Source organism: Dunckerocampus dactyliophorus, chromosome 1 (genome assembly GCF_027744805.1).
Source record: "Dunckerocampus dactyliophorus isolate RoL2022-P2 chromosome 1, RoL_Ddac_1.1, whole genome shotgun sequence".
Taxonomy (NCBI): Eukaryota; Metazoa; Chordata; class Actinopteri; order Syngnathiformes; family Syngnathidae; genus Dunckerocampus; species Dunckerocampus dactyliophorus.
The window spans coordinates 9,467,304-9,490,219 of record NC_072819.1 but is presented as its reverse complement, the minus strand read 5'-3'; the positions used below and the strand labels follow the sequence as shown (position 1 = coordinate 9,490,219).

General features: G+C 41.6%; 1 protein-coding gene across 13 annotated transcripts in view; it reads right to left on the bottom strand.

The window, feature by feature from the left end:
* dmd (dystrophin) overlaps positions 1 to 22,916 on the bottom strand; it is a 235,406-nt gene that overhangs the window by 82,714 nt on the left and 129,776 nt on the right. For 10 of the 13 annotated variants that reach the window (XR_008569972.1, XR_008569973.1, XM_054772711.1 and 7 more), the window contains 15 exons: positions 18,796 to 18,930; positions 18,064 to 18,213; positions 12,525 to 12,686; positions 10,210 to 10,320; positions 9,955 to 10,128; positions 9,735 to 9,890; positions 8,204 to 8,374; positions 7,936 to 8,115; positions 7,724 to 7,846; positions 6,315 to 6,485; positions 6,107 to 6,229; positions 5,853 to 5,987; positions 4,470 to 4,622; positions 3,346 to 3,516; positions 1,636 to 1,656 (listed from right to left, as the gene is read on the bottom strand). Coding sequence is in view for 11 of the 13 variants with exons in the window: in XM_054772711.1 (XP_054628686.1) it covers positions 1,636 to 1,656; positions 3,346 to 3,516; positions 4,470 to 4,622; positions 5,853 to 5,987; positions 6,107 to 6,229; positions 6,315 to 6,485; positions 7,724 to 7,846; positions 7,936 to 8,115; positions 8,204 to 8,374; positions 9,735 to 9,890; positions 9,955 to 10,128; positions 10,210 to 10,320; positions 12,525 to 12,686; positions 18,064 to 18,213; positions 18,796 to 18,930 (2,136 nt within the window). In the remaining 2 variants the exon portion in view is untranslated. The remainder of the gene's footprint in view (positions 1 to 1,635; positions 1,657 to 3,345; positions 3,517 to 4,469; positions 4,623 to 5,852; positions 5,988 to 6,106; positions 6,230 to 6,314; positions 6,486 to 7,723; positions 7,847 to 7,935; positions 8,116 to 8,203; positions 8,375 to 9,734; positions 9,891 to 9,954; positions 10,129 to 10,209; positions 10,321 to 12,524; positions 12,687 to 18,063; positions 18,214 to 18,795; positions 18,931 to 22,916) is intronic. The other 3 variants (XM_054772696.1, XM_054772705.1, XM_054772728.1) reach the window with 1 other exon arrangement.

Sequence of the window (22,916 nt, the reverse complement as noted above, 5' to 3'; positions counted from 1 at the left end):
TGAGAGAGCAAGTGCTGTAACGCTGGTTAACACAGCCAATCATGACGATTCACAGATAACAGGCAAATACAGGCGGTCCCCACGTTACATTTCGTGGTTACGTCTGCATTCCCACAAATTAATACTACACAAAAAAATCTAGTTCAGTGCAGCGGAAGGATACGTGGTCGAATGTCGCTGCACTGAGGAAGGACAATGTCACTTTTGTTCTTGTTAGTTAACTTTTTTGCCTTCATTATGTCTCCCAAGCATGAGGCAGAATCTTGTGATCGCAGCGCGACAAACAAAAGGAAACTAAAAAGTGAAGTGAAATAAAATGCTCAGAAGGTGGCGAAAATCAACACTACGCATGCAGCGTAGTCCAAGCCGCTCATTTGCTGCGACCATCAAATCTTTGAACGTGTGAAAGGACCTGCTCCTATTAAAGGGACAGTGATAACTAAGCAGCGTAGTGGTCTCATTATTAACATTTCCTCACGCGATTAGCCTGTCTCGCCCTCCGTTGCAATTAGCTGTCCAACTGAGACGGGCTGGTGTTGTAACATCTTAACAACAAAAAGTTGACACCACCTCTCTGACAGAAGTTATAAAAAAAGCGGAGGTCGAATGGACTTCGCTAAACTAAATCGCTTTCTCCAGTGCTGTCATTGCAATTGCTTGTATCTACTCCTTTTTGACTTAAGTTGGAAACTGTCCTTGAGACTTGTTGACTCATTTCACAGCGGTTAAAAATATAACAGAATAAAAATAAAAGAATCTGGGGGTACTTTCACCAAAAGTGCAGGTCCCAACAGCGTTCATGTACGACTTACACTTAAGACCGAGGACTTCTTGTACACTCATCTCTCAGCGTTCAACAATTTTGTCGTCAATTATGCAGAATTGGTCTCCACTCCCCAGTAAGTAAAATGTGTACAGTATTGCTTACAGTATACCCATAAGAATCAGAAGAGAAATGGACTAGTAATGATGAATCACTAAACAGTTAGTGTACAACTGCACTGCATCAGTTACATTGCTACTGGTAGATAATGTAATGTAGATAATGATGGGAGAGGGAAACTCCACATATATGAACATTTCATGGCATTTTATCTCCAGTGGAGGTCAAGATATGCTAAGCCGTGAAATACATTTACAAGAAAAATGGATTCCATTTGCAAAATATTAGTATTGGTTTGATATCTTGCAACACATGGGTTTGTGCGCGGCAGCTTTTCTAATGGCCCTCGGCATATTTTGAAAATTAATTATTCATGAGATGTATTATCAGATATTACACAAATTTGTTTTGTCAGCTTAGCATATATTGACGTACACTGAACTGGATCTTCCATTTCCTTCAGTTTCCCTTCCTCTCATCATTCCATTCATACTTGGACAGAATGCATAACGACACAGTGGACTCCAACTCGGAGAGAAGACTTTCACAGGATTTAAGTTTGGAATAGTGAAGGAGCTAAAGTGTTATTGAGAGAAACACTGCAGCGTCCACCTTAAAGACACATATTTGATCTCATAAAGTCAATTGGTTTCTCTTTTACGTCAGACGTGCAATCTGTCCAAGCCGTGCATCAGAGCTGGCCCGGCGGTGCGTGTGGGTGAGTGCACATGATTGGATGGAGGGATACATACATTCCCAGTGACGTCAGCAGACTGCAATGTCATTGGTTGGCATGCAGTGACACAGAACCAGACAGAGCAACCCATGAGATTCAAACATGAGACCTTTCTTCACACGAACACTTAACATGTGGAATGTGTGGTAAAGAAAATCAAAAGACGAACTACGTGCTATAATTCTGAGGGAGTAACCAAACTGTACTAACCCCTAACCTCTTACCATTACCCTAACCCTAGCTTTAACCCGTAACCCTTAACCCTGTAACCCAAACTCAACACTAACCCCTGTCACCGGACCTTAACCTCAAACCCCTAGTCCCCTAACCTAACCCTAACCCCTATTCTTAACCCTAAGCCTAAGTAAAAAAGGCTCAAATTACTAAAATAATCATTGACCTTTAACTGGAACTAATAATTTATTATACATTTATTCATGGATTAAGATATTATAAAGTTTAAAGTTAAATTGTAATGAACCTATTTAAGTGGACAGAAAAAAATACATACGTTAAAATGTAAAAAAAAAAAAAAAAATCATTACATTTCACTGTACTATATACAGATGTACTATCAAATACAAATTAATTTCTAACCTTTACTTATTTATTTTTTAAACCAATCATACAAACACGGGATTTTTCAAACCTTTGTAAAGGGTGCATTTACAAAATTAGCTGGGAATATTCTATAGATTGTGTGTGTGTGTGTGTGTGTATATATATCTATATATATATATATATATATATAGATATATATATACACACCGAATATACAGTCATGGAAAAAATTATCAGACCCCCCTCGTTTCTTCAGTTTCTTGTTCATTTTAATGCCTGATACAACTAAAGGTACCTTTGTTTGGTCAAATATAACAATGACAACAAAAATAGCTCATAAGAGTTACATTTTTGGCAGGACAATGCTATAGCTATTCATGTAAGAACTTAAGTGATTTTGGTTATTATCAAGGAAACCTGGAAGTTGCTACATACAGTATCAGCCCTTAAATGAAACTCTTATGAGCGGCATTTGTTATCATCATCATATTTGTGCAAAATGCAAATTTCCCCTGCTAATTTATTATATACTACTGTGTATGATACACACACACGCACACACCCACACACACAGGGTGTCCCTATATAAATACATTATACAGTTTTTATTTGACGATTTTGTATGATTTAATTCTCATTATTATTTAATTCATTAATTGGCAATCAATTTCATACTTCATTATTTAAAAAATGTAGTTACATTTTTAATCCAAAAATGTTATAAATAAAAATGGCATTAAATACATACAATATACACAATTTAAACTAAGAAAATATTAATTTTATTTTGTATTCATATCATATATACTGAATTATATAATACAAGCTGTTGCTTATGTGTCCAGATTATAGGGACTCCCTTTATATCCTATCCTGCCATAAGAATCTACTAATTTTATTATGCCGTGAATAACATAATCATGTTTGTTTGATGTTTGTGTCCTTTAAATATGATACTGTTATAGAAAGGTTTGGGGCGAGGTAATACATTTAAACTATCCATATATACAGTATTTATGAGTCAAGACTCGCATATGACAAGTGTTAGTAAAGCATGTTAGCAATAGCTCCTCACACAGTGTGGTAGAATACAAATTAGTGTTATTATGGTTTAGCCCAAGAGCAGCGAGGGCACAGTGAGGAAGTGGTGCCTACTGGAACTCACACATTGTCTTTGGAAGGGTAAGAACTTGCCCTCCACCTCAGCCCAGCGCGTGTTGAGCTGAATCTGCCGAGGCTCCACTAGAGTGGCGGCTCCGGCCTCTGAGAGCTGATTGGCTAAAACCTGCAACTCCTTAAGCTCCTCCTTCTTCTGGGCCATCTCTGAGCCAATTTCCTAGTGGGTGAAAACCAATCGAGGGTGTCATTTTTGTTTGTTTGTTTTATTTATTTTTGGACAGCTGGCGGCTCGAAAGAGAGTGAAAGTGAAAAGTGAAAGTGAAAGAAATTCAGACAAAAAAATGGCCACTGTGCATTCAACGTGGATGTTTGTGAGACTTTATTTGAATTGATGATGAGTGTGAGAATGGAGAGAGAGTGGGTGTATGTGGGGGGACAAAAAGAAACCAGCGAGGAATCTCAGTGGCGGTAAGGACAGCAGTGTGTGACGTCCGCTTAGCGAAATGTCATAGTGATCATCTGAAAGCAAAAAACAAACATGGAGAGTCAGGAGGCGGGGTGACAAACAGTGTGGGTGGGAGTGGGGTGTTTCCATGGTAACCACATAAAGGGATGTGGAAGTTAAAGGTTGTGGTGATGAAAAAAGGAAAGGTGCGGCTGTGTGTGTTTGTACAGTGGAACCCGTTTATGTCGTTTGGAAGGTTCGGGGATCCCGAAAAGGGGGGAATTATATTGAAGCATGAATCTTTCAGTGAACTCCAATTACACTAAAGAAGAGGTCAACTTCACCTGAGGTTGTACTATCACCTGTGTTGCTCTTTCATAACACGCTTTGCTACATTCCTGAGGTGTGAAGTATAATAAATAGAAGGATGTCCAGACAGGAGTGAGGAGTAATATCAAGTCATTTGTTATCGTTTAGAACTCTAATTAACTGTAACTCTCTCAAACCCCACATGTGTCTTTGAGCGGCTTCTCAATACTCCACGGCACTCGATGCCCCTCGGACTGGCTGACAACCGTAACCGAAACTAGCCATTGCTTTCACATTTATGCGTGACTTTGTCCAGAGGCGCAGGCTGTCGACATAAACGGGGTTGACTTCAACAGTTTCCACTGTATTCGCCAATGCACAATTGTGTGTGTGTTAATGGCTGCATGCATTGTCACCTTGACCCTCTCGCCCTCGGGAGGATCGGGCAGCTGATCAACGCTCCGCTGGATATTGTCCAGCCAGGACATCAGGTCATGTGACCTCCTGCGGTACTGGTACCACTGGGGTGCGATGGCAAGCGCTTTCTTGTTCCTGAGCACCCGCAGGTCCTGTACACACCCGTAGAGTAGACACACACACACACACACAAGTGGATGCAGCTTTTGCAATATTATATTATTATACAGTGTGGTTTATACACTACCAGTCAAAAGACTCATAGTATATATTGTCTATACTTCTTTTATTAAACAAAGTAAATATCCTAATCTTATTTATCTTATTTAAATGACAGCTTGTCATTCAACATGAATGATACGTTTTAAATTTTGACTTTGTGGACTAATTTGGAGTCTTTCTATTGATTTCTATTATGAAAGTTTGTGAAATATAACCGAAGAGGAGCAACTGCGCATACACACATACATACATTCATGCGTGTGTGCACTAACTTTGTAACGGTAGAAGAGCGATCGTCTTTTGCTGGTTATTCATACTCCCTCCATCACTGATTATCTAGAATGGGGGTTCCTAACAGGTCCCATCATGGGAGACACATTTTCCCATGGTCATGGCCCACTTTTATAGAGGTAAAAGGGTGCTCATTGATTTCTATTTCTTTAAATTAGCCTTCAAAACAAAAATACACTTACAGCACAAGTGCAAAATGTATTGCTGAGTACAATTTTGCTTAACCCATAAAAAATGGATAAGTAATGATTCATCACTAAGCAGGACTAAGTTGTACAAGTTGCTAGTTGTAGATAATGTAATGTACATAATGATGGGAGAGGGAAACGCCACATAGGGCAGTGATGTCCACATATGGTCACTTCATACCATTTCATCCCCAGTGGCGGTCAAGAAATGCTAAGCTGTGAAACATATTTACAAGAAAAACAGATTCAATTTACAAAAATTTTAATATTAGTATTGGTTTGATATCTTGTAACACAGTAGTTGGGGCACAGCGGCCATTTTTAATGGCCTTTGGCATATTGTTAAAAAATGATTACAATACAATATTAAGAAGAGAATATTAACTACATAAAAAATCAATACAAGAAAAAGAATTTCAGACTATCAATCAGATTAAATGTTTTAATTTAATTTTGATCAGTTGAGAAACACTGATCTAAAATATGTTGAACTGTTTTAGACATTTCATTGAAATGTGTGTGTGAAGGCTGACAGTCAACATAACTGTATATAAAGTAATGAAATCTAATGTAACGTTATGTATGACAAGACATGACGCTAAGGCCGCATCAGCACTTCATGTGTGACCTCTTTGACAATGTTCCTAATTATGGATGTGTGTGTGTGTGTGCATGCACTACCTTGACATTGTTGTACTTGCTGCTGAGCTGCTTGTGCTTTAGTTTTATCTGTTCTCTCTTGTCCTGATCCGGAGCTCTTTTCTGCAGATTCTCCCCTCTCAACAACAACTCCTTCACCGCACCTTCTTCACAGTCCTGCACACACATACACGCACACAGACACGCATACACACGGGTACAAAAGATGTGTTTAAAGGCTCAACATCACATCAAGATGAAAAAAGCCATTTATTTGCAACCCCTTTTTGAGTGACCTTGTCTTCCTGAAAGTCCTCTTCCTTGAGGTTTTCCCCCTGTTTCACTTCCTCCTCCAGTAGATCCAACCAGATCTGAGCTTCACTGTGGTACTGCTCCATTTCTTTGGCCGACGCTGCCATCTGAGATTCAAATTCAATTTAAAATCAGAAATGTCAAAATAGCGTAGTTTGGAACATCATTGATTGGACTGTTGTCGTCCCCCACCGGTCCAGAGGCGATGCGTTGCGCAATAGCTTCAAATCTCTGGTTCAGAAGCTCCACCTTGGGCCCCACCTGGGCTTGGCAGTTCTCCCCCCTGGTGGTCATGAGCTCCTGCGCCAAAGCCCTCACTTCATCCATCTTGCCCCGCGTGAGCTCCAGCTCAGCACGCAGTACCTGCACATGCACACACATCTATCTACTGTATCTTTCCATGTTGGGATGTTTTGGAAAAAGTAACTGTGGAGGAGTAATTGCAATACAGTCGTTACTGTCAAATTTCAAGTATACAAGTGGTCCTTGGTTTACGGAATGGTTACCAACGCGCTCCTGTAAATTAATTTGAAAGGTAATTTTGGTCCGTAAACACAAGACTTGCCGTAGAACTAGTTACAACGCACGCAGGCGGAAGAATACAAGCCACACGTAGCACAAAAATGGAGTGTGTGCCTGCGCAGCCACACTGATGAAAGATAACATTAATCCATCCAAGTTAACTTTTTGGTCTTCATGATGTCTCCCAAGCGGCAGTACGCCAAAGAAAAGGAAAGCCATCATCATGGAAGTGAAAATGAACACTATATAAAGCTCAGAGAGAGGAGACACGTCCACCATTATTGGTCGCTCTTCTGGTTTTGTAATGACTATTGCTTCTCTTTGGCCTGTCTTCCTGGGTTTTGACTGCGTCGCTATCGGAGAAGTAGTTAATAATCACACAATTAAAATGGTTTAAATTGTATTAAAAATAAGAGTAATATAGTTGGTTATAGCGCTGGACTGTCATCAATGAGGAAGATCGAGGAAGAGCCCAGAATGAAAGTACACAGAGTATATATAGCAGTCGCTGCACCCTTCTAGAAAGTGAAAATTAAGCTCATGTGGCTGAAAAGTAAAAGTTAAGTCTAAAAGTGAGACTTTAGCTTGTGTGAGTGAGAACAATGCCTCCCTTGTGTGTCTTCTTCTAGTATTTTTCCATCAGTCATACTCTGATTGTGCTATGTGAGTGTGTGTGTCAAGAAAGCCTGAAAATGCACTGAGCTAACAAACTGACTCTAAAAGGGTAACAATAATAAGAATTTGACTCAACTGTCATGAGGGGTCAGCGAGTCCGTGCACTGATACAAGGAGGTCTAGGAGCAGAAGAGGGATGTTCTTGTATTTCATGTTTTTATTACTGCATTTTCTGTCTTTCATGTGTTCTGAGTAAAGTGTGAGCGACTTAGGAGATAATTTAGGTATTCGTTACATCACAGTCGAGGAAAGGGACTCATTCGTAACCCGTGGACCTCCTGTACACATAAACTATTTAGCTGGGATAGGCTCCAGCATACTCCAGTGACTCTAGTGAGGACAAGCAGCATAGAAAATGAATGAAATGGCCAAGTGTGAAACCTAAGTGACAAAAAAGTCGCCACCTTAAGCGCAGCATCATTCGGTCCCTGGCTTTCGACCTCATCCATCTTTTTATTCGCTCCGTCAATCCATCCATTCACTTCCTCAATCTCTCCATCCAACTTCCTCATCTGCTGCTGGTAGGCCTGAAGACAAGGAGACAGAGCTTCTCTTACAAATGTGGTGTTTTTGACACGAGAGAAGCTTGTCTTTGAAATAAAATCAATCTTCCCACCAGCAGCAGGTTGAGCCATTCCTCTGCTCGGGACGTGACTGCAATCCAGTTGCAGTGCAGCAGGCTGACTTTGTCATCCACCAGGCTCCCGTGGCCACGAAGCACCGCCTTGAGGGCTTCGGCCAGGTCCACCACGGCCTGCAGCTGGGGTTGGCGCCGCTCTGTCTCTCCGTGGATGGACTGGAAGAGGAAAGGTGGAAAAATGGCATCAAAACGACAAATAGTAATTGTTCTTGTACACATTTTGCAAAGAGTGTGTGCATCACACCTGTGCCCAAGCCACCTCGGCCGCCAGGTCACTGGGCATACCGTCGACAGCAGAGCGCCTGGTCAGCTCGGCATCTGTGGCGGCAAGCCACTCCGTCAGCCCATTGAGCTCCTTGCGAAGCTTCCTGGACAACTTCAGACTCTTCTCCAGCTCCAATTTGCTCTCTGTTATCTGTCACAAAAATTCAGATTATTTTGTGTTGGACTTTTCCTGCAAGAAGGTAAAAGGCTGGTTGCACTTTATTCAAATAAAATGTGCAAGCATTTGCCATTAATTGTTGTTTACTTGTTTGTTTATATCCATAATTAATTTATACCTGATTCCCTTACAAAAAACAACAAGAATCTAGGGAACTTCACCTGCAATGTCCAGGTGGCTAAAAAGTTACTGAATTGATTTAAAGTTACTGAATCGTTTCGGATTGTATCGTTGTAAATGATCCAATATCGTCCTTGAATCGTATCGGCAACCACAAATCATGATACGAATCAAATCGCAATTAAAAAGAATCATTACACCCCTCAAATATACATTTAAAGACAAATCTTTTAGTTTTTATTAGTTATTAGTATCAACATTTTAGCCTTTTCTTGTTAAATTTTGCCTTTTTGCTGTATTTTCCGCTTTTGCTGGGTTTTTGTTTATTTTATTTCTGCTATGAGCCAGGTTCCACAGATGGCCCTGCGCCACACTTTGGACACCCATGCATGTTTTGCCAGGAAGGCGGGGTGCAGCAAGGCGCAGGAGGATTGTGTCCAAACTCTACTTTCTTGGTTTTTTATTTATTTTTTTTTACAGTTTTCAGAGGAACATTGCACGGCGTTACAGAGATAGAGCTCACTCCCACTCGCCTGCTCGGTGTATTCTTCACCTTTGTTCATTGCTTGTATTTAATTACAGAATAAATGCATGACACAAGAAACACTTGCATGCGCACTTGCTAAATATAGCGACCATGTCGTTCAATTGTCAACATGGATCTCTTCCATGTATGAGGTGTGTTATGAAACACAACCGAAAGTTGGTGCTTAGCCAAATACAATGAACGTCAATAGAACCGCTTGGTGATAAAGGGTGCAGACAAGTCCAAAAATCTATAAGGGTCGATTTGATGAAGTTGATGAAATGTAGAATTACTACAGTTTCTGCTTGGACATCGACAAGTAGCAAGCAGCTGTTTATGTCCGATGGAAAAAAGAGCCACACGTCACTCACTGATGCTGACGTTGTGAACACCAAGGTAGATTGGATTGCAAGGCGTGCCTAAAGCACGTCGTGTGCGCTTCCAACAATGCCTTGCACACTGCCACTTCCATCTTACTGTATTTTCATTCATAGTAGCCATGCCATAATTCACAGCATTGGTTGGCTTCTGGCTGCCCCGTTCCCACGATACAGCTTTTCTCCAAACGAGAAATCTCGTAACGTTTTAATCGCAAGATCTCGTCAGCTAGCGGTGATGTATTAACACTCGAGCGACGTCTAGTTGTGTTTCATCAGTCACATTTGAGAGATGTGTGTGCGCTCGCACCTGCGCTCCCAGCTGGTTGTACAGCAGTTTGAGCGCTGTCACGCGCTCGTCCAGCTCTTTGGGATGCTCAGTCTGCTGTCTTTGCACGATCTGCCTGCCAGTCTTTATCACAGTCTCCACCTCGCCTTTGACCTCACTCAGCACCTTGTACAGCTTCTGCAGGGGCACCAAACAGAGAGGTTGACCGCCTTCTGGCGCATCCCGTCAATCTGACGCCTACCATGCACTGCTCCAGCTGAGACTGCACCACGTCCTGCTCGACGCTGCGGATGTCCAGCACCCCCACCTGGGCTTTGACCTCAGCCAGAACACGTTCGCATTCAGCCAGCCGCGCCTCAAAGTTGGCTGGCTTCTGGAAGAGCCTGAACTTGGTCCACACATCTGCCAACATTTTCTATCAGAGGAGGAGACAGAGGGGGTTTCCTTTGATGTACAGTCAGTGTTTACTTGTGTGTGTGTGGATTGAGAGTGACACCTGCGTGAGGTCTATCTGTCCAGTCATTCTCTGGGACGGGACCTTCTCCTGATTCTTCCTCTTAATGTCCTCCAAGGTTGCATCATGGCTGCTCAGGTCTGACTGGATCTTCTGCAAAGTATAGAATGTCACATGACATCACTTTTGAGGACATTGAAAGTCACCACCATGGCTTCTTAAGGGCTAAAGTTTGATGTTGCTCTGTCTTATGACCACAGAGGGGCAGCACACGGCAGTGAGAAAGTATCATCAAACACACACGCACTTAATATCATGACACTCTGCATCTGCATTATTAAAAATAAATGTTTGCAATAAAATTTTGTATATTTACTATACCATCAAAACGTCCTTGATTACATTATATTTTTCTTCACTTTATTTCTAATAAACGCATGGATGTTTACAACAAAATATATGATATATGCATAAGAATATAATACTTATCAAAAATAGGATGGTAGTCTGCACTCCATTTGAGTTAAACATGGGCTGTATCTCAGATGGAAAACTTCTGTCTCGGGCTGCGGCTAACAATGACTTTCTTAGTCGATTAATCTGAAGCTTGTTGTTTCGATTAATCCAGTAATCGGTTAGGACGTCCACAGGGGCCATTTGTGACCCGTGACTAATTTATTATTGGCCCATGGCACATTGTAAAAATAACATGACACACTCAAAAAAAAAAAAAGCAGCAACAATGAGAAAAATCGAGCAAAAAGGCACAATGTAAAGAAAACAGCTGACACGTTTATATTAATAATAACACAAAGCTTCGGCATTAAATATAGGTAAATCGGGTTTTTTTTGCCTATTTATAAAATAAAAAAATACTGTACCAAATAAAAAGCAGTAAGTAGTTTGGTCCACCACATGTCGGAAAAGAGTCAAAAATGTCTGCTTTTATGGATGACTCAGGAAATTAAAAAATATTCACATCTGAGAGGCTGCGATCACAGGATATTTACATTTTTAAATAAAAAAAACATTAATCTAATATCGAAATAGTTGTCAATTAATTGGATAATTGATTAATTGTTGCAGCTCTACTTTTGTCAGCAGGTGAGGGTGATACGGTAAGTGTCCATCATTTGTCCATCATCACTCATCGTCTGGGCTGTGTTGAGTGTGGGTACTGACTGTCTTTTCAGTGCAATCGCACTTATGCCCTCAAAAAATCAAAGTCTAAGTACAACAGTGCAGCTCGAGGGGATCGAGACACAGCAATGCACATGTAGACCGTTTTGAGTGCAACATACAGGGAAAATAAGAATAAGAAATTAAGGAGAAATAAGGGACATTCTTTTTGTTCCACTCTGACTGGCCAGTGCCAATGCGCTTCACTATTGACCTTGTAGAGTGGTGTGGCTCAAGCATGGATACTGTCTTCAGTCACCTGCAGTACTGGAGAGGATTTTTTGGGGGGAGTGTGAAACTACTAACGGTAGGGTGATGGAAAACAAGGGCAAAAGTCGAGATTTCCCAGGGAAAACGGGGGGATTGACAGGTATAGACAGTGTACTGCATTTTCATGTACTTCTCACTCTCAAAAGGCTAAATGGATGTATGGAAGCGCGGCAATAGTTTGACTGCGACATCCAGGTACTGACAGCACACTGCATTTTGTCTTACGTGTGAACACACTTATGCCCTCAAAAGATTATATGTATTTCTGTGACGATCAATGGACGATGAATCGCAATGAATGGAGAGGCGACAGTACGCAGGGACACGGTGGGAGACTTTTTTGAGGAGCCATTTTTATTATGCGAATGTATGCATGTATGCAATGTATGTTGTGCCACTCCTAAACGAGTCGAGGCAGAGGACAAGGTGCATACCAAAAATGATGTCCCAAAAAAAAAAAACAATCACAGCTCTGCAGTCCACGAGGTTAGTTTTTTTTTTATGTGCACGCGAAGCTCTGCCGGAGGTGCGAGCTGACGTAGCTAATGCGGGGCGCTGTGACACTCTGGCATGATGAAGCCTTTAGTCTTTTGAATGCAGTGCATTGTTAGCACCCGAATGTGCACTCAAAATGGTGAGTGTGCAGTGACGGACACTTATCACTCTTAATAGTCAAGGAAGGGGAGGGACTAACTTGAAACAAGTAATGAGTAGAAGAAGAAGAAGCTGGTAAATATTGCGATGGTCATTTCTGACAGTAATGGATGAGGGACAGCCCTACATGGTCACAATTTGCACACTCAGAAACTAAGTAGACAGTGTACAGAGTATACTTATCAAAGTGTACTGACAGAAGTGTTCCATTTGAGACACAGCCATGCTCTTCAGGTTCTGTCCAAAAGGGCTACCTGAGCCTCCTGTGGTATCTGCTGGGCGTCAATGTGGTCGGCCAAGTACGCAGTCAGATGGCGGTCGGTGTTGGCCAGCGACTCCTGGATGGTCCTGAGAGTCTTGTCATTCTCTTGAGCCCACTGGAGGCTCTTAGCCAGCTCCTTTTGCCTAAGCATCACCTGGGTGGAAAAAAGATGAACACAATAACATTTTCAAGTCTATCTGTTGCTTTTATCACTTCCACAATGGTCCATCCACCCACCACTGCTGCCATACTCCCACCCCCGGCATGCACCCTCCTGCCACACGGACTCCGAGGTGTCTCTCTCATGGTTTGTGGATGTGAAGCCCCGACATGGCTGCATCCACTTTCTCTTTCTCTTCCCTGGCGATCGCTTACAGGATTAGCAGAACACTTACATCATAAACCTGCTTCAAGTCATGTGGACAGGCAAAGTGTATGCATGCTAATCCCGTACAGAAGGATCATGACTAAGTATAGCCCTGAGCCCGTGCAACCCTCCTCACACACTCATTCAGGCCACGGAGTGGGCTTCTGTTTCAAACAAACAAAATGAGAAATTGTAAAGACAAACACTGATAACAAGCTTCCCTCTTGGCGATGCACTCCAAACACAAACGCCTCTTTAAACAGCCTCCATGTTACCTAAACTTTCCAGCACGCACGCCAACCAGCAGCCTTTAATTTGGCAAACATGCCGTCTGCGTGAACAACACATGCAGAAACAATGTAAAACATTTTACAGCATGCACGGGCTGCATTTATTTTGGCTTTTCAATGTAGGACTTGGATATAATGGGATTATATGCTTACCCTACTGTCTCTGCCTTCATTTTATTTGACACACAACAAGTGTGTTAGCACAAAGATAAGATCGCACTCACTTTTCATTCCACTTTATATATACAGTGGGGAAAATAAGTACAGTGAATGGCCGCACATTCACAATGGAGCATTCTCAGTGCCACCGATTTCTGGTAAAAATAAAAATAAAAAAATAAATAAATAAAATAAAAAATTAAATAAATACGCATTTATACAGTGGTGTGAAAAAGTGTTTGCCCCCTTCCTGATTTCATATTTTTTGCATGTTTGGCACACTTAAATGTTGCAGTTCATCAAACAAATTTAAATATTAGTCAATGACATCACACCTGAACACAAAATGCAGTTTTTAAATGAAACTTTTTATTATTAAGGGAGAAAAAAATCTAAACCTACATGGCCCTGTGTGGAAAAATGATTGCCCTCCGCTGTTAAAACATAACTTAACTGAGATGAATTGATCTGTCTGGAAAAGGTTATAAAGCCATTTCTAATACTCCAGTGAACCACAGTGAGAGCCATTATCCACAAACCAAAACCACTGCTGAACAAAAAGAACATTAAGGCTCATTTCAATTTTGACAGAAAACACTTGATGATCCCCAAGGCTGTTAATACTCTGTGGTCTGACAAGACAAAAGTTGAACTTTTTGGAAGGTGTGTGTCACATTACATGTGGCGTAAAAGTAACATTTCAGAAAAAGAACATCATACCAACAGTAAAATATGGTGGTTCTAGGGTGATCTGGGGCTGTTTTGCTGCTTCAGCACCTGGAAGACTTGCTGTGATAAAGGAAACCATGAATTCTGCTTTCTAACAAAAAATCCTAAAGGAGAATGTCCGGTCATCTGTTGGTGACCTCATGCTGAAAGGAACTTGGGTTCTGTAGCAGGACAATGATCCAAAACACACCAGCAAGTCCACCTCTGAATGGCTGAAGAAAAACAAAATGAAGACTTTGGAGTGGCCTAGTCAAAGTCCTGACCTGAATCCTATTGAGATGCTGTGGCATGACCTTAAAAAGGTGCTTCATGCTGGAAAACCCTCCAATGTGGCTGAATTCCTCCACAGCGAGAGACTCATTGCAAGTTATCGCACTCGATTGCAGTTGTTGCTATTATGGGTGGCCCAACAAGTTATTTAGGGGGCAATCACCTTTTCACAAAGGGCCATGTAGGTTTGGATTTTTTTTCTCCATTAACAATAAAAAGTTTCATTTAAAAACTGCATTTTGTGTTCAGTTGTGCTGTCACTGACTAATATTTAAATTTGTTTGATGATCTGAAACATTTAAGTGTGACAAACATGCAAAAAAAGAAGAAATCAGGAAGAGGGCAAACACTTTTTCACACCATCCATCCATCCATTTTCCTCCGCTTATCCGGGTTCGGGTTGCAGAGGCAGCAGTCTCAGTAGGGAAGCCCAGACTTCCTGGTGCCCGGCCACCTCCTCCAGTTCCACCGGAGGACTCCAAGACGTTCCCAGGCCAGCGGTGAGACATAACCCCTCTAGCTTTCCTAGGTCTGCCCCGGGGCCTTCTCCCGGCTGGCATGCCCGGAACACCTCACCAGCGAAGCGTCCGGGAGGCATCCGGACTAGATGCCCGAGCCACCTCAACTGGCTCCTCTCAATGTGAAGGAGCAGCGGCTTTACTCTGAGTCCTTCCCGAATGACTGAGTTCCTCACCCTATCTCTTGGGGTGAGTCCAGCCACCCTACGGAGGAAACTCATTTCATCCGTTTGTATCTGCGATCTCGTTCTTTTGATCACGACCCAAAGCTCATGACCATACGTGAGGGTGGGACATAGATTGACCGGTAAATTGAGAGCTTTGCCTTCCGGCTCAGCTCTCTCTTCACCACGACGGTCCGGTACAGCGACCGCATTGCTGCAGACGCTGTGCCGATCCCCCTATCGACCTCAAACTCCAACCTCACTCATGAACAAGACCCGGAGATACTTGAACTCCTCCACCCGGGGAAGGACCTCATTCCCAAACCGGACCTTTTTCACACCACTTCCCTTGTTAATTGCAGCTGGTACCAGACCCGATCGTGATAAGTTAATTAAGTAGGAGTCCTTAATCAAAAATTTAATATTTTCGTAGTTAGAGCATAAAAAATCTGTTTATGCCCTTCTAAATACAGTTTTTAACATTAGAGCCCTCTCAACATGAAACAACACCCCTATACAGTAGGGACTTTTGCACTCGTATCACCCAGTATAGTAGACATAATATGAGAAAGTAAGATATACAAGACATAACTAGACATATAAACTTATAACACATGTGAACGTTGTATAAATATATAATTTCAACATGCGAGTTTGCTCATTTCTGCCTTTGTTGACAAAAGATGAATCATCACATCTATTGTCCATCTCATTGATTAAATGTCAATTACAGTTCACAACCGCAGGCACAGCAAAACGCAACAAATCTTACTGTCTTTGCTTGTTACATTTGGTAATAACTGCCTGAGAAAAGACCTTCAAACCAAACTCCTTTTTTTAGGGCTGTCTTTTCCTTTAACGGCACTATTTTTTTAAGCGCGATTACCGTGGACCGTCGGCCCACACAGGAGTTTGAGGAAACGCGGTGGTGTGGCAGTTGATGCGGAGCCACAAGTGGGAACAAATATTGAGCAGAAATGGACAAAGAAAAGGGCGCGAATGGGAAATTTCGCTTCAAAGACCTCTTGACAAGACCAAAATTATATGCATCTACTGTGACTTCGAACGTACGTCGCCTCTTAAATGCCAGGGAGAAGAGAGAAGGTACTGGTGCACTGCAGGCATTTTTTATTGTCATGCATCCAGTGCTACCTTGGCATACAAGTGTCTCAACTAACAAGTGTTTTTTTAGATGCGAGCTATCTCTCGGCTGATTTTTTGCTACAAACTGCCAGCCAAAATTTGGGTTACGAGCTGTTAGTTACCGGCAGGCATAGTCGAGGACAACTATTTGGGGACTTGTGTCAACGTGACAAAGCGGAAGTGAGCTAGCACACACACAGTGCTGAATGAGATGGCAGTAAAGGCTTGCAAAGGAAATTATTAGCGTTAATGTTAATTAATATTATTTATTAGCAATTTATTCGTGTTTGTGCTTGAACTCCTGTGTTTGTCAAAGATGACAGAATAAAAGTTGCATGTTGAAATAACCGCGGTGTCATACTTCCACGTGATTGAAGTCGCCGGACTAAGATAAAGTGTGTGTAAATGCGTGTTTGTGTGTCTGTGTAAAAGACTGTTTGGAAGTGAAGTATAAGCTACAACCTGACTGCGCTCCAGCGGGTGCGGTCCTAGTTCTGTAAACTAGTGACTGTTCTTAAGTACTCGATTTTTTGAAAGTTGTCGATATTTCTATTCTAACACCCTGTTTTCATTTCACTGAGTTGTTGGGTGTTTTTGCAAACCTTTATTTGTAATGTTAGTCCCAGTTATTATTTGCTTGAAGAGAATGTGTGAGTGATGGACAGTTTACCCTACCAGTGTCTACTAATAAAGTGTCTATTAATAAACAAAAATTTGCATCACGCAAACATATTATCCAGTCTCGTGTTGATAGGTGTGTTAAATTCATTAATTAATAATTAACTATGGACAAAATGCGATTAATCACAATTAACTATTTTAATTGATTTTTTTCCATGGAGGAATGAAAGCATTTGTCAAATGAATCGAGGAAAGGTAAGAGCAATGCATTCACGGATGATGAGAGAAAGCGGCTCTGAGCTGCCGACTCTCATCTCGCATGAGCATGTTGACACACACACCCTTGACAATACACACACTCAATGTCTGAAATACAAGAATGTGACACACACACAGCCTCTGATGGCTTGACAAACAAAAGGAAGCTTATCAGGCTGCAAGGAGAACATTAATCTGGTGCTTTTGTGAGCGAGCGGGGGGGGATCAACCCGGCGGGCACTGACTGTCTTTGTCTGCATGTGTATGTGTGTGTGTGTGTGTGTATGTGTGTGTGTTTGTGAAAAAGTGTGACTAATCTGCTGGCAGAATGCTGCCAATGACAGTAGCTAGAAGGAAAAGAAGGAAGGAGGAAGAGAAAACCCAAGGAGGCAGGCAAGGGAGCAATGGGGAGTGGAAAGCGATAATTAAGGAGGGAAGGGCGAGAGAAGGAGGAGACAAGGGCAAGGAAGTGGTGGGAAGGTGTTACAAAGACAGCTGGGGTGCACATATTTTCAAGTTATCTCACTCAATTTGTGCTGGATTTTCCAAATTTAGAGTATTTACTATTTTCAAACGTACTCTCTTTACTCTCCGGGACCACACTGGAATGGCAAAAAAAAATGCGGGTAATTGACACACCCAGAATCATGGTCATCAAACCAAACGCCTAAAAAAAAATAAAAATGCAAAACAGTACTATTGTCTGCTAATGTAAAACCCCCAAGGTATGCTGGGAGCGTGACCTAACCAGCATGTTAATCCAGCATAAGATGATGTGTGTGAGTAAGGGTGTGAATATCAAGATGGTTCCCTGCCTATAAACCTGGGGTGGCATGGTTCAGGTGGTAGAATGGTTGTCTTACAACCCGAAGATTGCTGGTTCGGTTCTCAATCCTTTATAATGTTTTTATGTAATAATGTACGTGTCGTCACATTGTATTTAAGTAATATTTTCCTCAAACGTCATAGAAGGTAAAAGCATTGACATTGCATTACCGTTGTCATGTCTTACCCTCGCCATGAGCTCGTCCCATCGAGTGTTGAAGGCATCCAGTTTTTGCTGAATCAGCTCATCCAAAACGCCGCCGTCCATCAAAGTCTGGGCCAGCTCCCGAATGTGGTTCCTGTTGTCCTCCGGGTGTCGCAGGAGAGCCTCTAAACCCTGCGTAGATGTCCACGCAACACAGACATACTCATTTCCTGCTCATTAGGAGAAGCTCAGTCGCATTCGAGCATAAACTTCACTTCAGCCATTTAATTAAATTTCACATTTCGCACGCAGTTTATGACATTTAACAGAGCTTTCATTTGCTACACCTGCACTAGGTAATCCAGGGGTGTCCACAGTGCAGTCTGGGGGCCATTTGCGGTTTTTAATTGGCCTGTGACGTATTCTACAGACAAAATTAAACACGGCCCGCATTTGAACATTACACAGGAAACAAACAAAAACGTCCGAGAACCTGTGTGCCAGCAACAAAGCATACTTGCAGCAGAAAGATGGCAGATTGTTCCTTTTTGTGCAAAGTTTATATACCCTATCACTATGGCGGATCCTGTGCGCTTCCTGTATGTTAAGCGATGCAAGTGTAAAACAGTAAGCAATGCAGCAGAAATAGCATTTACATAAAAGTGAATGTATTTTATAAAATGTGATAAACATACTGAATTATTTGCAATTACCAGGAACCATTGGGAAACCTAATCCTTTTTATGTGTGACTTGTGATTCTGTGCACACTCACATCCAGCGCCTCCTTCAGCTCTTCTGCTCCTCCCTGAAGGTTCTGAGTTTCATCAAGCTTCTGCTCCAGCTGGTCCAGAAAGGCATTCTCCTGCTCCAGGTAGGACAGCAACTCACACCAGCACGCCCAAACCTCCTGCACGCACACACACACACACACACACACACACACACACACACACACTCAAGGGTCTTAATTAGACATGGCTGAGATGCACTGATGGAAAAAGGAACGATGCCGACGGAAGATAAGTGAGCGGCAATCAGAAACTTGCAGAAGGAAGCAGGAAGTGGAGGAGGAGTTGGGGCGTAAAGCTGAATTACCAGGACACAAGGGTAATTATTTGTGGTGAAAACGTGGCAGAGAGGGAAATGATACCCATATCAATGGGAGGATGGTGGCTCTGCACCACTGCACATGACAATCACATATTGTTCAATTGAATAGGTAGACTTTATGGGAGGATTACTGCAGTCACACAAAGAAGAACCATCCTGGACTTGGGATCCATTCAGTGCAACAAGCTTGATGATGTTTGACTGATGATGACTTGAAACGGCTATGTTTAGTAATTATTCCGCAGCTTTCCTCGCATTTTTGAGGGGCTTAACACGCACAAAAAAACTCACCAATATTTCAGGGTATTAAATGGGTATGAAAAAAGTTCTTATTTTAAAGGTTCAGAACACGAACCCTGAAAACTCACTCAGTAGCGCCCCATTTTAATAAGCCCCGGCCACCAGTTTCACAGATCTTCACAAAATTTGGTGGAGAAGTCTATCATAAAAGGACGCACAAAAAAGTCTCAAGAACCCATGTTTCAAAACAAACAGGAAGTCAGCCATTTTTATCTGTGCTAGCTATTTTGGGCAAAAACCAGGAGTCGTACTTTGACAATCTCGTCTTAGGGACTTTGACCAAATCAGCCCAAATGAATATCAGAGATATTAGACAGTTAGGCGATGATATATTGCGAACCAATTTGGCCTACGCCAGAGGATGTGGGCAAACGTTGATGGTCAATCTGATGATTCGCCACAAAACTGTTCATACCTTGTCTCCACAGAGTCAGATCTTGGTCATAATTTGTTTGTTCACTTGATATGATGAAGAGGACACTTTCTGAATTTGTCTCAGCGCCACACAATGGTGACAGGAAATAACAATTTTAAACAGACAAGTTTCCTTCTAACTTAGAATACTGGTGTTGAGTCCTGCATGCCCACTGACTCGTGTAAACACTGAGTTGTGCGGGGGTGCCAGGGCCAGTTCAATGCTACTTGTAGCTTTAAATATGTATTACTCTCTTATTGTGCAAACATTCTTATTGCTAACATTCCATCTGTAGAACCTGAGGAGACTCAATGTGGTCTGTCCACATAGAAGGTGAGGCTCTCAGCTGTGAAGTTGAGTGGATTCCAGCTTGGCATGGACAAAGAGCATCTACCCAGCAGGTAGAGAGAGGGTCATGGGCATTCTTCTTCCCTCCACTGCATCTTATCTTTGTGAGACGGTCTTTCAAGTTGTTCAATCCTCCATTCAAACTCATCTTATATTCTTGTGCTTACATTGTTGATCATTTCGTCATCAATTAATAACAATTCCTTTTATTCTGCACCAAAATGGTTATCTTTACTATGAGCCTGCAAAGCAAAGGGCGGCAGCCTCTGTATTATTAGGCCCCAATGATTTCTGAATGAATCACAGACGGAATCGCGGAGTTGACCAAAAAAATTTGTACGATTAAATTTTTTTTTTTACTATTTAATGTGGAATCTCGCGGACATTGATTTGAATGAATGTTGTCATCGAGAGGAGAAGGAACGTTCGTGTGGCGGAGTATTTCCCCGACAGATGACTGAATTGTGGCGGAATACAAACACTAAACCGCCCCCTCCAGGCCTAAACATGTTGAAAGGGCAATAAACACCGGTGAAAGTTGGCGGAACCTCGTCTTACGGAGCCTGAGTGGAAGCCACCGGGGTAAGCTTAGATTAGCAAGCTAGTGCAGTTGTGTGTGTGAGACTTGAGTTGGTTTTCACCGTGTTGTGTTTTACTGCTTTAATGTAAGGAGCGTTTTATTTTTGCACCCAGCTCATCTTAGCCATAAACAGACATTCTCAACACACACGGAACACAAGAGCACACTTCCGGCCTTCAAAATAAGAGCGCCGTGTGCCTCATGTCTTACTGTGTAAATAAAATAACTGTGTCATAAAAAATATCTGACATATGCAGTTGGAATTGCATCTGTGACTACATCTTCCTTAATCACAAGCACGGGCATTACAGCTTGTTGAAGATTTTGTAGCAATGTGTGCAGAGGCTGACATCCCATTACAAAAGTTAACCAGCTACTGGGCAAAATTGTCCATTGATGTATTGCATCAATAAATGTAAGGATTTTTGCATTTAATTAACGGACATTTTATTCACTAACCCAAAAAGCACACACTCTATACTGGTAAAAATAAGTGTAAAATGTAAAAAACAAAATTCTAAAAAATTAAAATTGAAAAAACTGAATTTGGGAAAAAATAAAACGGATTTCATAGGGCCCTATATTATTCCTCAGAATTATTATATGTTTTTGTCTTTGTATATCTTATTCTGCCACAACTGACACAGGGCAAATGGTGCAAAGAACCACCACACGCAATATTACTCAATAGGTCTCAATGGTCGGTAGTGTGCCATTCATACTGTGTAACATTCAGCGTAACCATGGTGACGCAATTGACGAACAATGAGCCACTTGGTTAGGAATCCCCCCCCTTCAGCCCTTACCGTGCATAGAAACCCCGGCACATGTTACAGTATATCACTGGATAGACCTCGGTGCTATTTATATTTGGCAATATTTTGTGTAACCACGGCGACGTAATTGCTGACTAAAGTTGAAAACGGTCTCCAAGTCTTACCGTGCATACAAATTGCTAGCAAACTGCAAGGATTTTAAATGCCAGGCCCAGAGGCCCAGGCCCACATACTGAAATTTAGTTTTGCTTGTTTATCATAATATTACAACTTAAAAAAAAAAAAAAAATCAACTCTGTGCTACTAAAATGACCTAATTTTTCCTCATAATATTACGGGTTTAATCTTGCAAAATTGCACTTTTTTCCACTTTTTCTCTTAATATTTTGACTTTGTTCTCGTAAAATTATAGATGTTTTTTTCCCATTTCTGCTTTTGTTTTGTTCATTTATTTACTAATGTAATAATGTAATAACTTTATTCCCAAAATATTTACACTTTATTCCCATAATGTTATACCTTGAAAACAATTACAACCTTATTTTGTTTTGTTTGTTTCTTGTAATATTAAAACTATAAAAAAAAACATATTTTTTCTTTAATATTTAAGCTCTGTTGCTTAAATGACACATTTTTTCTCATATTACGAGTTTAATCTCACAAAACTCTTTTTTTCTCATTAGAAAACAAATTGTTTCTCTGACTTCTCATAAAATTACAGCTGTTTTGTTACATTTATGGTGTTTCATTTTTAAATTTTCTAACTATTTTCTTTGGACACTCCTGTTCTCATTACTCTTCTGAGTCTGTCATTTTTTTTGTTTTTTTTTTGTGCTCAGCTACTTAGACGTTTCCTACCATTCCATCATCAAAATGCTCAGGTCATTCGGAACACGAGGGCGAGCTACAGACACATTCCAAAAAAATGACCATATTTTCCGTGACAAAATTCCCGTTGGGCCGCACGGTGGTCTAGTGGTTAGCATGTTGGCCACACAGTAACAGTCTGGCGATCGGGAAGACCTGGGTTCGTTTCTCCCTTGTGCATTTCTGTGTGGAGTTTGCATGTTCTCCCTGTGTGTGCGTGGGTTTTCTACGGGTACTCCGGTTTCCTCCCACATTCCAAAAACATGCATGTTAGGTTAATTGGTGACTCTAAATTGTCCATAGGTATGAATGTGAGTGTGAATGGTTGTTTGATTATATGTGCCCTGTGATTGGCTGGCGACCAGTCCAGGGTGTACCCTGCCTGTCGTCCGAAGTCAGCTGGGATAAGCTCCAGCATGCCCCTCGTGTCCCAAATGAGGAGAAGCGGCATAGAAAATGGATGGATGGATGGATGGAAAATTCCCGTTAAAAATGAA